This window comes from Misgurnus anguillicaudatus, chromosome 19, assembly GCF_027580225.2.
Source record: "Misgurnus anguillicaudatus chromosome 19, ASM2758022v2, whole genome shotgun sequence".
NCBI classification, from domain to species: domain Eukaryota; kingdom Metazoa; phylum Chordata; class Actinopteri; order Cypriniformes; family Cobitidae; genus Misgurnus; species Misgurnus anguillicaudatus.
In genome coordinates, this window is record NC_073355.2 from 34,175,841 (window position 1) to 34,191,048 (window position 15,208).

General features: G+C 36.8%; 2 protein-coding genes across 3 annotated transcripts; both read left to right on the plus strand.

Moving 5' to 3' along the window:
• Positions 1–1,048: 1,048 nt before the first annotated feature.
• On the plus strand, positions 1,049–4,213 carry hoxb8a (homeobox B8a). 2 transcript variants are annotated; one of them, XM_055194556.2, is made up of 2 exons: positions 1,049–2,277; positions 3,068–4,213. In XM_055194556.2, the coding sequence occupies exons 1-2, from the start codon at positions 1,854–1,856 to the stop codon at positions 3,382–3,384; spliced, it is 741 nt and encodes a 246-aa protein (XP_055050531.1). In that variant the 5' UTR covers positions 1,049–1,853; the 3' UTR covers positions 3,385–4,213. The 2 variants fall into 2 exon arrangements, with proteins under 2 accessions (XP_055050531.1, XP_055050532.1); XM_055194557.2 differs by having other exon boundaries at positions 1,051–2,277; positions 3,071–4,213.
• A 1,110-nt stretch (positions 4,214–5,323) lies between these two features.
• Positions 5,324–9,760, plus strand: hoxb7a (homeobox B7a). Its single transcript, XM_055194558.2, has 2 exons — positions 5,324–5,860; positions 8,878–9,760. Exons 1-2 carry the CDS (start codon positions 5,443–5,445, stop codon positions 9,126–9,128), a joined length of 669 nt encoding a protein of 222 aa, XP_055050533.1. The 5' UTR covers positions 5,324–5,442; the 3' UTR covers positions 9,129–9,760.
• The last annotated feature ends 5,448 nt before the right edge of the window (positions 9,761–15,208 follow it).

Below are 15,208 nucleotides of genomic sequence, written 5' to 3' on the forward strand. Positions count from 1 at the left end.
AATGGGTGAAAAATTTAAACAACTTATGCAAGACAATACCATACCTTAAATTAGAACATTAATTAATATTCACTGGATTTAGTGATCTTTCACATATTCATAGGATTCATAAGATCAATTCAAAGTCAAAATTACAGAAAGGATTTAAAATATAATATTTATCATGCATACAGTTTTACTGTTGTTTTAACATAAGACCTCATAAAAACTGCTAGGTTTTACATAAATTATTTTTTCTGGATTTTTAACCCCTTTTTCTTAATAAAAGAAAAAACATAAGTGAATGATAAGAATAATCTGATTGACTACAAAACGCATATTAATCTTAAACATTATACTTCATATACATTAAATATGTAATGAAATATAAATATATCACTCTCTAGTCAGCGTTAATCTTGAATGCTTAAATACGATTTCTGGCAATGAGATGCTAAGGATTTGGGGATATATATTTTTTCTAAACCTTACCAGTATTTTATTTACTTTAAAATAATCAAAAAATGTGCAAGTATTTCCCCATTTCTATTTGGACGTACAAACAAACATTTTTTTAATCGTTTGATTTTTTTTAACCATTGGGTAATTCTTTTATACATATCCCGTCGGGATAAATGTAAATCAAATTTCTCATGCAATATGTAATTGGAGATCGTATGAAATACAAAACTAAATGACAATTAAAAGACGTCTTATTTCTGCACGGATAAAATCCGGAGTGAATCATTTACAGCCTTGGTAGTGGAACCTCATAAAAACCTAACAGCTTTTTTCTGATGTACTACGTCAACAACAAACAGTGAGGGCGTTTATTGCATTTTATAGTTTGTTAAACAATTTACAACCACATTTCCCTTATGCCTGACATCCATGCCTCTCATGTCTCTAATAACTTCATATAATATTTTTAAGGAGGGTTATCAAAATTTTAAATATTGCTGCATCACAAATTTTCGATGCGTGCATTAGTTGCCTCAGATGTTGCTTTTGACAACTTTAAACGTAAATATAAGATGTGTGTGATACGTTATAACTGAAAACAATTAAATAACGTACCTTTTAAAATTGACCATCTCGACCCTGCATATTTATTAAAAGCCAAGACTCTGCCTTGTTAAGAGATTTGGAAAGTAACAACTAAATAGGCCAATCCGTTACATAGGTTGCCCGTGATCAAAATAAAAAACAATCTTTTAAAATAAATAAATAAATTGGGTTGGAGTTGATAAGTTGAGGGGGGGAGGGACAGAAGCTGTGCACTTGATCTGATGCAAAGCGCCAGATTTCTCATTAACTTACTCGCTTGAACATATTAATGTGCATATTCTCCCCTCCTTTCTCCTTTGACTAACCCCCCTCCCCGCTTCCTCGCTCTCCCTCCCGCTCTCTCTCTCTGTTCGCTTGCTTTCTCTTTTTCTCTCTTTTTCATTCTCTTACTCTCTCCATATCAGAATCGCACAGAGCTGTGTCCGTGTGGGGATGCAAGAAGCCAATGGGATGAGGATCCGATAGTAGATGCAAATTATTGTGAAAACACTGCAAAATATGAAACTACTCATTTGCAGAAGAGAACATCACAGAATGTGAGGCTTGGGAGTTGGCACCCTTCACCGGAATTGTGATGCTGGAACTCTACAGTGGGAACGTACCTATGGAAGCTAAATAACTTGGCTTTAGAGAAGTTGTTTTAACAAAGGTACATAAACGCAAGCCATTCGCCTATTGGAAATCATCGCTTGTTGCTGTTTTATAACTGTGAATCGGACCACTTTCTGCAACTACTGCGCTGATACAAGCACATACAAAAGCAAACTCTGAGACAAAACAAAATCAGCATCGACAAACGTCAAAAGATGAGCTCATACTTCGTCAACTCTCTCTTCACTAAATATAAAAGTGGAGACACTCTACGGCCGAACTATTACGAGTGTGGTTTTGCGCAGGACCTGGGGACAAGACCCACCGTCGTGTACGGTCCAGGCACCGGGGCCACTTTCCAGCATGCCCCTCAGATTCAGGAGTTTTACCACCATGGCGCATCGACGCTATCCGCAGCCCCTTACCAGCAGAGTCCATGCGCAGTAACTTGTCACGGCGAGCCGGGTAACTTCTATGGATATGATGCTCTCCAAAGGCAAACACTTTTTGGTGCTCAAGACGCCGACCTTGTGCAGTATAGCGACTGTAAGCTCGCCACGGGGGGCATCGGCGACGAGACGGACAACACAGAACAGAGTCCGTCGCCCACACAGCTGTTCCCGTGGATGCGACCTCAAGGTGAGCCTCGGTAGACGGATAAGACTGCCAACTTGCTTTTTGTGTGTTCGTGTAAGTAAGTGACATCAAGTTGAGTTAGCTCCACTAAAAATCTCAGTGCAATTTAGTTTTAGAGCTGCATTTCCTGTGTGCACAAGGGGGGCGGGGGGCAATAGCGGGTTTATTGTTTTATGGTGTTCAAAACTTGTGAATCACTTTATAGTTTAATGACCCTGCCATAGAGGGTAGTGGGAGAGAGGAAGAGGAAGACAAGAGAAAAGCCCAAATCCTTTCTTTCTGTTTACATGTGTGAGGTTTTCTCCCACGGCTGATCTCAGTTCTCACCCAGGTCAAAGTTTTACTGCAGCCTTTAACGACTTACAGTGAGGCTTGGCTGTTTCACAATCCTTATGTCATTTATGACTTTGTCTAAACTTTTGAACATGTGGATGCGTAATGACTGCTTTTGATAACTCTATTGTGGTGTTGGTGGTGCTCCTTACTGAGAAAAATGTCCTTATGTTGAGCTACGTAACGTATGTGTTTGTAGACGGACCGACACATTACATATTATCCAATCTGGTGAATCCAGGCAACACAAAATATTTATATAGAATCTTATAGAACATACTCATTTATATAGAACATACTTTTGCATATTGCAGATATGAATTTAGCACGAAACCATTTTTATACGTGTAAGATGCCGTTATAGAGAGCGGGTTAAGGGAAATGTTTATTCAACTTGGCTCTAAAGTGATAGTTTGGGGTAAATTTGACTTTAACATCTGTAAACTTTTTTTATTGCCAGTAGCTGCCGGACGAAGGCGAGGTCGCCAGACATACAGCCGCTATCAGACGCTCGAACTCGAGAAAGAGTTCCTCTTCAATCCCTACCTGACACGAAAGCGACGGATTGAAGTATCACACGCTTTGGGACTGACCGAACGACAAGTGAAAATCTGGTTTCAAAACCGCCGTATGAAATGGAAAAAAGAAAACAACAAAGACAAATTTCCAAGCAGCAAGTCTGAACAAGAGCAGATCGAAAAAGAAAAACGGGAGAAAGAACAGGCGTCCGGGGCACAGTCAGCCGGTGAAGACTGCGACAAGGCAAAACAAATGTAGAACGGATGTGTGTGTCTGTGTGTGAGCAAGTTTGTGTGTGTGGTGGGGGAGCAATCAAAAGGGCGAAGAATAAATAGAGAAAATTAAACAGACAATGATGAAGAGAATACGAGTGTTTGCATGAGAGGTTTGTCTCACAGAGACAACTTAGTCAACTTGAGTTGTTACATCTTTGTAACTTCATGAAGGAACATAAAAATGACTTGGGCTAGATAAATGACTATAAACCTAAAATGATGATAAAGGAACTTCAGGAAGACGAAGGACAAGAAGAATTTCTACTTTTTACCTGATGTTCGGAGAGTGTGATAGTATTAAAACTAATCTCCTTTCTTTGTGAAATAATTATCGTGAAACTTATGTTTCTATTGTTAGGATATTGTCATTAACAATTACATTGGCAGCTGTATAGTTTTTAAGTTAAATGGTGCACTTTTAACTGTTCTCTCTTATATGTTATGATGATTACGTAGTGATTAATGACTTCCAACAACATGAAACTGCCTATTTATGCCGTAGAAACTCTTTTTACACGTCTTTGGTTCTTCTCAAATCGATGGCATTTTTGTTGTCTTCCTTTCCTGGGGTAAGCATGCGCACAGTGGATTATAAAAATGAATAAAAACATAATAAAATAAAAATTTTAAAATGTCATGTGACCCATTGTTTACTAGAAATGCATTTTTTTTTGTCGTTTATTGGTGTACATAAGTACTTCATGGCGATGACTATATGATTTTGTTGACATTCGTAACTGTGTTCTAGTGTCTGAAACTGGAAGAACGGGAAGAAAATTGACACAATAAAGTTTACAAGCGAGAATCCGTGACATTATGTGTCGTTTACCTCATTTCCATCTATTGTGGGGATCATAGAAAGAGTGACCAACTGTATCGCCTAAAAAATGTGTTTAAAAATGGTTAAATATCTTTAAGCTCACTAGAATTACAAATAATGAATAGGCTAATGTATCAAATAGGCCTATATTTCACGGATAAGCATGTAGTGTGGTCTTGTTCTTGTTTTATAGCTTCACTTATGAGTTACGTGAATAGAGAGAGAGAGGCATTTGAAACCACAATTGAAATCCCTCTTAACTATTTTGTCATACCAACATTGTAACACGACACGATACGCCACTAAACAGAAACAGATAGACTATGTGTTATAGGAGCACTACATCACATTTCTCATAACATGAAATTTCATCGTTTCAAACTCTGTTAAATGTGGGCATTTGAGTTATGGGAGAACATCTAAGCTCATGTCAGGTGAATTATTGTAGTAAGGATATGTGGGTATCTCAAACATTCAAACAGTGTATGTACTGCAACGAGATATTTGCTGCCAGTGCTGCAAGTGTGTGCATGTTGAGTATGGGCAAGTTTAAGAAAATATATGATTTATCCTGGATGCGCTGAGTGAATCCGTCACTGTGCACAATGGCTTAAATTTTCGTGTGTGTGTGTGTTGGAGGGACATTACTGATCGATAACCTCATACTGATGACCATTTTCAGTATTCTAGGAGAAGGTGCATTTCCCTTATGTCTACGGTACGTACGCCAATGAAAGAACGCAGTGGAGTCGATAAATAAAGTAAATACTGTATAAAATAAAAACAAGAATTTCATTTTATGTATTGGATTCTGAAACAATCAGCGCGTTACTAAATCTAGACAGCCTAAAACTTATTTATAAATATATACAGCTCACAATATATTTAATGTTGGAAAGGAAGTCAGGTGATTACAGAAACCTTCCCAATAGCCTATCGATTTGTGTGTTCTATAGTGCTTTTCTGTTGTCTGTACCTTTGGCTGTAAGTGAATTATTTAAAAATATGTGGACGGTCAGTTGCGTATCCCTTTCCACATTAGACAGGGCTCTGTGATGGCATACTCATTGGAGGATTTTTCATCACGTGCTGCTCATCACGTGGCCCCTGAGGAAAACGGGTGATTTTTTGTGTAAATCTAGACTGTAATTCTGTAATATATCATTTGGCATCGTAAAACCGACACTAAAACCATTTGGTCTATAAATCATTTCTCAAATTATGAGTTCATTGTATTATGCGAACGCGCTGTATTCCAAATATCAACTGGCGAATTCTGTCTTTTCTTCTGGCGTTCATCCCGAGCAAACTTCTAGTGCCTTTGCGAGTAGTTCTCAGCGGTCCAGCGGCTACGACTTGGCCTCCACCGGTACACCCGTCTCCTCATCTTCCGTCTCCCTGTCAAGCATGTATACTAACGGTGCAAGTGCTTCCAGCCAAAGCTTAGGTATGTACCCCACTGCGTATGAGCTGGGGGCTGTCTCTCTGAACAAGCACAGCTCTCTGTTTGAGCATCCGAGTCTACGCATGGTGTGCGCTGGCGATCTCTCTAGAACGCAAAGTGGTAAGGCAGAGCAGGGAGGCTACAATCAAAACAACGAAGACAACCTCCGGATCTATCCATGGATGAGGAGCACAGGTCTGTGAAAAATGAATTTTTCGTGACAACGGGGTTGTGAGTCTGTGTATGTCCAATGTCTGAGGGGGAGGGAAACGGGTTTAGGGGGCAACCAGAAAAATTAAATGGGAGTTCTTTTAACTGTGCTTAAAGGCACCATGGTTAACTTGGGCAGCTCTTTCCTTAGATCTTTTATGGCTATTGGCCACCATAAACCCACAATTCAGCGCATCATAGTATGTAGGCTAGTACTTTGTGAAAAATGAAGGGAAACTGAAATTCATTTTATCGAACTAATTTTATATATTACAATATTACGACTACAGCGCTTTTGTCAAGGTTCCGTGCGTCATGGTTGTTTTGCATTTCATGTTGCTACATGTACAAATGGTTTCAGAAGACATCTATGGTTTCAAAGACATCTATAACAGTGTTATCCCTAATAATGGGCTTTTACCAAACGTTAGCCTATATTTTCTTGATAGAGGGCAGGGCCTTGTATTTTAAGATTATATTACACTTAGTTCGATCTATATAAAAAATTACAGTCATTAATTGTACATACAGATTGTAGTGTCTTATAGGCATGTGTTTGTATGAATGTTTTCTACGTGTAAGAATAACTGCCAGTGCACATGTGTGAGATTTATATTGTCCCAACTGTTGTATATGCATCGATTCTAATACATTATTACTGCATTTTAAAATATATTATTTTTTTTTTATTAACAAATATTCAATCTTATTGCGTCTTCATCAATGCAGTATGCAAAATAAAACAAAGTTTATTTTTTTAATTAAAAGAAATTCACAACACCATAATATTGTTTTCTAGCAAATTATACTTTTAATCTGAATAATCGCACTTTACACAAGTAGCTACCACACATCCCGGTAATGGTTATTGTAAAGGAGGAGGCTCAAGACACTCCCCACAAGCAACGACGTTCCTATCAGTCAGCTGTCAACATAGGTCGCTTCTTTCTTGTTAGCTTCCAATGTAAAAATACAACAACATAAATAGTTTGAAAAACAGAAAGCTCATTAGCAATTTACTGGCAGATAGTGCTGGTGAGGAATCTCCTTGTGGAATGCCAGTAATTCATTGAAAAGAAACATAGGCCTACTCATTTCCCGTATTTTGCTATGCACTACAGAAATGGCATGAAGTAGCTATGATAATTCTGGCAGTCACAAATTACTTTCGAATTTAGAAATTAGGCATCTTAGACCTCTTACATTTAAAGGGGAACTGTTCACATTTTTAAAATCTTGTAGTTCAGATAGTGCGTAGTCTTTATAGTCACAGGCACATAACCAGCACATAGAGGACGCATATTGCTAGTGTAAAAAATAGAATTCCTTAACGTTCATGAAGTACAAAAAATAAAATAAAAAACAAAGTACATTTACATTACAATAAAATGAAAGTCTAGCAAAGTCCTACAAACATAACTATAAAGCTAATTCTTTGGTGGTTTAATAATTGTTAACATATTAAAAATACAATCAATGCACACAGATAGCTTTACATGTTTTAGTACGGGCAGTTGCCTTTTCAGGCGAATTTACGTTTTAATTTGATATGTCATTTATATTGACTCTCTTACTTGCTCTTTCATTATTCACACACAGACTGACAGGATGGAATTCTGTTTCCATTTTTAACACTTGGAAAGCTGTGGACGTCAAAGACCCTGCATAGTTCTAGAATACAATGCTCGGCCTTGTTTTTAATCTTGTTAAATCATTTCTTCTGCGAGAACAATACACATCATTTAAACACCATCGTTTAGGATATGGTATAACTGTTGCATTTGATTGACTTTTGAATTTAAATCTTTCTCTTTAATATCTTATTAAAGATATTAATGATCGTTTTCTTCCTTATACTTTACACAGTTTGTAGACCAGTGTCAACAAGAAGTCACGGCGTCAGAGTCGGAAGTAAGATTACGACTAAAGAGTGCAATAAACAGTTCAAAAGCACATAAACTCAAACCAGTCCCCATTTGTCGACAGTCTGCTGGAAATACAAGGACGACACAAGTTGCAAGTCACAGACTGTGGGCAAGGCTATAAAAGTGTAGTGTGGATCCCAAAATGTGCTGTATATATTAATATGTGCTGGTAAAATATGGATACTACGAAAACGGTTCTTATTTAGAAAAGTGAATACGTCGGCGCATCTGAGGAAATTAGATCCTGTTGTTGACTTTGGTCATGTTTTGGAGGAAGTCTCAACGCCCAGCGTCCCACTCACGGCAAATTTGCAGCAAAAGAAAAAACTTACAAGGGTGTTGTGGACATTCGTTGTGTTTCTGAATTGCATTCCACTTTGATATCTAATAATTTTTAGCTTAGCTGGACTTGTAATTGTTATGTGTTGTTTTTCTTAATCTAAATGTGTGTAGGTCTGAAAGATGCATTTGTAGGCTAAAAAAATGCAAATGTAGGCCAAATAGTTATTTTACATGTGTAATGTTTTTTTCCTTAGTTTTTCAAGCAGAAATAATGCAAGGATAAACAAAATATCATTGTAAAAACTCGGCAGTTTTAATAAAAAAATTATTTAACAATAATTCAGAATTGCAATCTTTTATAGCCCGTTTTTTAAGGATAACCGCTCTGCTATAGTCGTTCTTTGTATTGACATGCAGGTATCTTCGTAATTTTAAAGATGTTTTGCTTAAACTGGGATCTGTATTATAAAATAATGTCTGTATTATTTTTTAATGAAATGTTTTTTCCCCAAACCCTCGTTTTTACTCAGACCAATTGATGTGCTGATACGCATCACGAAATCATTTTTCTTTCAGCTATCCAAAACAGTTTGTTACTGCTTATGCTTTATACTTTCTGATTTTACTTGTTTTGTCGGATGCACAAAAATATAATCGTACATTTTTAAACGTTATTAATCAAAAGTATTAAATAAGTATTTTTTTATTCACAGTGGTGTTTTTCTTTTCGCTTTGTTTTTTGATCCTTTCTTCCGCTGTCTAATTTGAGCTCACTTTTTACTACATTTACCACAGGTGCGGACCGGAAACGAGGTCGCCAGACATATTCGCGCTATCAAACACTAGAGTTGGAGAAGGAGTTTCACTTCAACCGTTACCTTACACGACGGCGGCGTATCGAGATTGCACACGCCCTTTGTCTGACTGAACGTCAGATAAAAATTTGGTTTCAAAACAGAAGGATGAAATGGAAGAAAGAGAACAAATCTGCGAGTCCCTGCTCTCCAACTGTCGACCAAACCAGGGGCGATGAAGAAGATGATTAGCAGGACTGAAATTTCAGCTTGTGCTAATTTGAGGAGCAACATGACCTTATAAAATTCATAATACACTGAAGATGCAATGCAAGAAGGTTACTGCAGGCAAAAATGTCGTCTAACTACTTATACAACTTGTGTTAATGTTTGTAGTAATGTGACTAAATAGAAATTATATACTTCAGTTAATAAGAGAAGTACATAGCGATATATATATATATTTAAACCTGTCTGTGAAATCCAAGTCGCATAATCTAATTTTGTAGATTAAGAGCATTAAAGTTTGGTTTGTAATTATTTATTAAAATTGTTGACATGGCCAATATTTATAATATCATGTTATATTTAAACAGCATCCTCTTTACATGAGTATTTTATTTATAACAGTAAATCACACACAAAAAAACATTATTTAGCTGGGTTTTCACAGACTGGGCACGTTTATATAATAAACGAAAACATTAGTTGCAAAAATGTGCATGCTCAAATATTTGGCCTATTAGATGTGGTCAAACACAAAAGGGAGCAATGTATTTTTAGCTAAGGAGTTTTGTACCCATGTTCTTTTTTCTTTAAATATATGTCAATTTTTGTTAAATGTTTCAGTTAAAATAAACGAGGCGTAAGAATATTCCTGGAAAGTTTGCCTCCTCTTGCTTTGTTTTATTTATTTTTATTTTTAGTTATCGTATCACGTCATGCCACAAGTATTATAATGCTGTTAATAAATAAACAAACCATGCGCTTGAATTCTTGGATTTTCATAATGCATTTGTTTGTCAATTAAATTACATAAAATCCTAAAATACTTAAACTAATAAACTAATTTTAAGAGAATATAAGTACGTTTTGATTACACACTCGAAACATCCATGCTTGGCGCCTTAAACAAAATGTTAAATTCTTCCTTATTTGTAAAAACACGTTGTGTCAGAATATGCGCATATGCAGTCTCAAAATTATTTTAAAATGACCATGTCACGAAAGTACCTGCTTTGAAAGAAGTTAAACGAAACGGTTACAGATTTTTTTGAGGACACTTCCTCGCATCTTAAAGCGAAAGGTATATTCGTTTTCATTTAATCTAATATTAATATAGTATTATTGTAAGGAAATCTGCATCATCGTTTGCCTATAGGTGTTTTTGAAAGGCTTTTGAATTTTTTCTCCCCAGGTCAAGCCGAATGGACGGGAAGTGACAGGTTCTGTATCGTGTGAGACCAAAAGAAGGCGTTTATATTATGGGTTGTAAACTAATGTGTTTAGTGCATCAATAAAAAGCCGGAAACGCCATAAAAGGGACAAAAAAATCAGCAGAATGGGGATGTGGTCTGTCTTTTTAGTCTGTAGGCCTTATAGCGTGCATTTGGTGACAATACCCTTTCCGACCTAGATTAAACTGTATTACTATACAAAATTAGGTCGAAAAACCATCTACTAAATGCCATCATGCTATCTGCTGCACTATGGTTTTTACCAATGTTTTCCCCGTAATGTTGTCGCATTGCGAAAATGTGTTTTTTTCAGCTGAAAAGAACAAACATTGCAGCATTTCCATGAAACATTTATGGAAGATTTTCCATAATCGAATTTTCTTTATCAATTATTAAAAAAAATATAATGTGGCGTGTATTAGCGAAAACAAAATAATTCAGAAAGTTAAGCTTTTAATTTTGGATATTAATAAGATTTAAATACAAAATGGTTAAACCAATGTATGTGCCATTGCGTTAATATTATTTACTGCCTATAATTTTCACATTAACTTCAGCTCATTTTAGAAATAAACATTTTAGAAATAAAGGCCGAATATACTCCCTTGAAGTAGACACTTCCATGAGAATCCCATCCAAAGGAGTTTTTGCCTTATAAAGTCACACCACGGGCGTTTATAGCGCCGTAAATTTACTGCATTACTGTAGTAACTTTTATTTCTCTTGTTTCATGACAATTGACTGGATAGCTTCATTTTATGAAAGGTTTTGACGCCCACTTTGAATAGCCTTAAACCATGACAAAAATGTCAAATGTGCTAAGCTTTTTACGCACAACGCGCACAATCAAACATTTTAAGTGCAATTATACATTCAAGTAATAAGCTTTGTTGTTAGGTATAGCCGCACATGACACTAAAAAATACTGAGATTTTCCTTGGGTTTAAATAGAAAAAAGATGGCGACTGCAGAGGTACTGCTGTTAAAACAGTCATGAAGAAATGCAATAAATTCCTTGTTGTTTTATGAAAATTTACAACTTTGTGATAGAACTTTATGAGTGCCTGGGTCCTGGGATTGGCCGAGGATGGTCATGTGGACGGGTAGCCGTGAACATGAACTTTTTATGATTTCCCAAGTGGTTATATTGCAGCATTCTTTTGGCCGCCGCACTTAATGTAGCTTCTCTGTGCTCCTTATAGGTTCTTTCTCTATTTAATAGTATATTTGGGCAAATACCGAAAACCCATGCAGCCTGAGACCATTGTTTGGACTGATGTTCACACATTGAAAAGGGAGAGACCCTCTCCGCTCTGCTATGCTAATGTGGCCGCCTACGATTGGGATATCCACTGCGATGGAGTTTTACTCAGAGATCTGGACACGTAGTAGGATCACACCTAATTTTTTATGCAGGGGTCTGACTCCCGTTGACTAAAGCGGTGAAAACGAATGATGCAGAGGTGCCGGTGTTATTGTCACTGCTTCACGCTAATGGAGGGACCGAGACGAGCAACAGGACTTACCGAGCGCAAGCTACGGCGAAAGCCTCGCCTCTCTATCCTGGTGCTGGTTGACGAATTATCAACAAAGGTAAGACTGTCATTGTTTTCCAGCAGCATCTTTTTTTTAAAGTCAGAGCTCGACCAAGCCTAATCATGCGCTCTGGACAGAGAGTCTATCTATTTGACTTCTACGCTATTGTGCACGCGCGGCTTATTAGTAAACACCTTGTCTAAATCCAATTATTCATTTCCATCTTGGGTGGAGCGGGCTTACGCGTTTTGGTGTCTTGCCATGTGTTTCTTGGGATCATTGCTGTGATATTTAGACCAAATGAATAGTGTTCATTTACAGATATTAGTTTTTCCTCCGATATCGCTATTTTTTTCTTTATTACAGTAGCCTATTTGTTATGGGGAAAGCGCAGCCAGAATTGCAACGAGAGGGCGAGGTTTGATTAAGATGCAGTATTTGCAATCCGGTCACTTATTATGTAAAGTGCTTAGTCAAGAGATATTTTGCTGCCACATTGCTGCGCTAAAAGTGACATTATGTTGCTAAAATACATTAATTAAAGGTTTCCGTAGAATGTTTAGACTTTTGTAGACATTTGTTATATGTAAAAAGCAACAAAGCCTACCCAAGGATGTTCTATTCTGGACCGGCTATATTTCACTTCCAGATCAAATTTACAAAAATTCCAGGTTATTCTACCAACTGCTGATTATATGTTTAAGGCTACCCAGATAAGACTGATTTCTGGCGTGCCTGCATAAGATATTACCTCTGACGGTTCTTATCACTTTCATCCGATCCAGGCTGTTTATAACGTTGCATCTTCTTATCGATTTATATTAGCTCATAAACTCATTTAACTATGAAACACAATAACGTCAAGCACTGAATAAAGGCATACAAACAATTATTTAAAAAAAATGTTAGATTTAATCAATTCCTTGCATATTCTCTCTCTCACACACACACACACACACACACACACACACACACACACACACACACACACACACACACACACACACACACACACACACACACACAAGAATACCAATCACATAGACTATAACTAACAAAAATATTAGCTTCGATGTAGGTATTTGTACATTATTTATTTCATGGTTTAATAGGTTATAATCTATTTTTTTGTAGGTTTTCTTAGTAATCTTATTTTTATTTTTGACATTATGACCATATCAAAGTGTGGCATAATTATCAATATTTAGCTAACTCCACCTTCTTCCGAGTTGTGCTAATGTGGTCAGCCTTGTTGATGGTAGCTTTTGATGCAGGTCCCGCAAGTAAAGCAATGTCTCGATATCTGCTGCCATCTAGTGGCCAGTCTTTTTTTAGGGGAACACAAGCTGATTTTCTCCCAACAGTTCACAAAGAGAGGGTGTGTTTATTGCACTAGGTGTGTGTGTGCGCGCGCGCGCGCGCTAGTAGAGCATTTATTACAGTGCTTATTTGTTCGCTGTATTGTTTGTGTGAGTGTGTAGGCCTGTGTGCTCGTCCGCACTAGCGCGCGACTTGACGTTTTATGACAGTGTGAAAATGTTTTAGCGTTCTTTAAAAGTACATCTTATTGTAATATGAATAAAATATAACATCTTTTATTTCTTTTTAATCAGCACACAACAACATTGACCACTCACAAACAGTTGTGTGCTTTGGGTTTTCAAAATTAATAAAATCGTTATGTATGTAGTATGAGGTAAAACACACACACTGCAGCCGCAGATAACAGAACAGACAGGGAGGGGTTCTCGGCCCGGTGGCAGTGAAACGTAAAAGAATGCAGGGGTTGTAAATTCTCAGAGCTGTTGTTGCTGCTCTTTGAAGTGTCTGCGTTTAGGAGAGATTTGTGGCACACACACAGAAAAAAATCAGACCTTAAGGGCTTATATTCCTTCATTCCCACTCTCTCGCTTGCCTTTTGAAATCTAACCAGAATATGAACATTTGACCGCTCCATTGATATTCTATTGTACTGGCAGTGAGGCCTAAATTCAAGTCGACCTGTGGGCGCCGTCTACACGACCCTCAATATTTTAAAAAGTAGCGTTACTAGGGAAGTGCATATTCTGAGGAGTAAGAGTTTTTTAGACTGGTAGTGGACATAGTAACCGGAAGGAGAGAGAAATAAGGAAAGGGAGGAGGGACGGCTTCGAGAATGTTTCACTCCTGTTTCATATCGTATAAGAGCGTACATGTGATGTGGCTCGTCTCTTGGTCTTTGTATATACTTTGTGTTTTGAATTGCACATGTATTGCTATAATTTGTCCGTAGTTCCACCCAGAGTTGCCATAATATCAAAAAAGTACACCAACTGTTCTTTACTTTGCATAGCACCCGTCTAACGTCAGTGATTTACGACAGTAGCCTGCAAACAGATAATTAAAGCTTACTTATAAGTGATATCTTAACATAAGAATTTTTGTTACCATTAAATCATAAGCAAGTGGGTTAAATTGATTTATATGTTTTAATACGTTGACCAAAAATAAATCAAAACATTTTTGTTTAGCATTTATAACCACAGGATTTGCAACTACAAATAGGCTATAGAAATTACTTGGCGTGGAAGACCGGCAAAACTTATGAACTCAATGCTTCATATTTATCCGTTAGGTCTATGATAAAATCGGATATTGAAGATATCGGATATAGTTTTTTTTTAAGGCTAAACATGTTTTAAATACTTGGGAAAACATAGCTTGAGAGTCCGTTTGTGACGCATATTTTACATAGGCCTATCTGTAGCGCATTTAACCCCAATCTGATGCATTTTTCTCACTTTAATTTGACTTTAACTTGTAAGGAAAGCATTTGCTTATATTATTAAAAACACATTTGAAAAGTCTGTATTTACGTCACCCCCATTTGTGTGGGCAAAATACATTCTCATTTAATTAAATTTGATTCACCATAAATATAGGATATATATAGAAGTCTGACATATTACAAATGACAATACAATTTAGGAAAACATATTTAAGTATATATTACTTGAATTTGTAATGAATTTGTAAGTAATGAATTTGTAAGTGTCTGAATGACGTCTGTGCTGGCAAATCAGACGACTTACAGTATATTTAAATTTAATAAAAAAGAAGCCTTAAAGCACATTTACTAAGAGCGTGATTATTACAGTAATGTAAAAACATGTCTGCTATGGACACGGCATTCGGGGCAGGGAATGTGCGCTATTTAACTGTTCAGTTTTAAGGGTTTCGTGAAAGACAAAATAAGCACAATTGAACCAAGGCCGTTACCACTGTAGACCTTGAGATTAATTGTTGTCATTATGGATTACGAAATTGTCACTTCTTAAACTTTTTTTGAACATTTGATAA

Excerpts from the sequence above, each read along its gene's own strand:
- hoxb8a (XM_055194556.2), top strand. The coding sequence starts at position 1,854 with ATGAGCTCATACTTCGTCAACTCTCTCTTCACTAAATATAAAAGTGGA. Across the intron at positions 2,278-3,067 it reads CCCGTGGATGCGACCTCAAG|TAGCTGCCGGACGAAGGCGA; the intron begins GTGAGCCTCGGT and ends TTTTATTGCCAG.
- hoxb7a (XM_055194558.2), top strand. The coding sequence starts at position 5,443 with ATGAGTTCATTGTATTATGCGAACGCGCTGTATTCCAAATATCAACTG. Across the intron at positions 5,861-8,877 it reads TCCATGGATGAGGAGCACAG|GTGCGGACCGGAAACGAGGT; the intron begins GTCTGTGAAAAA and ends CATTTACCACAG.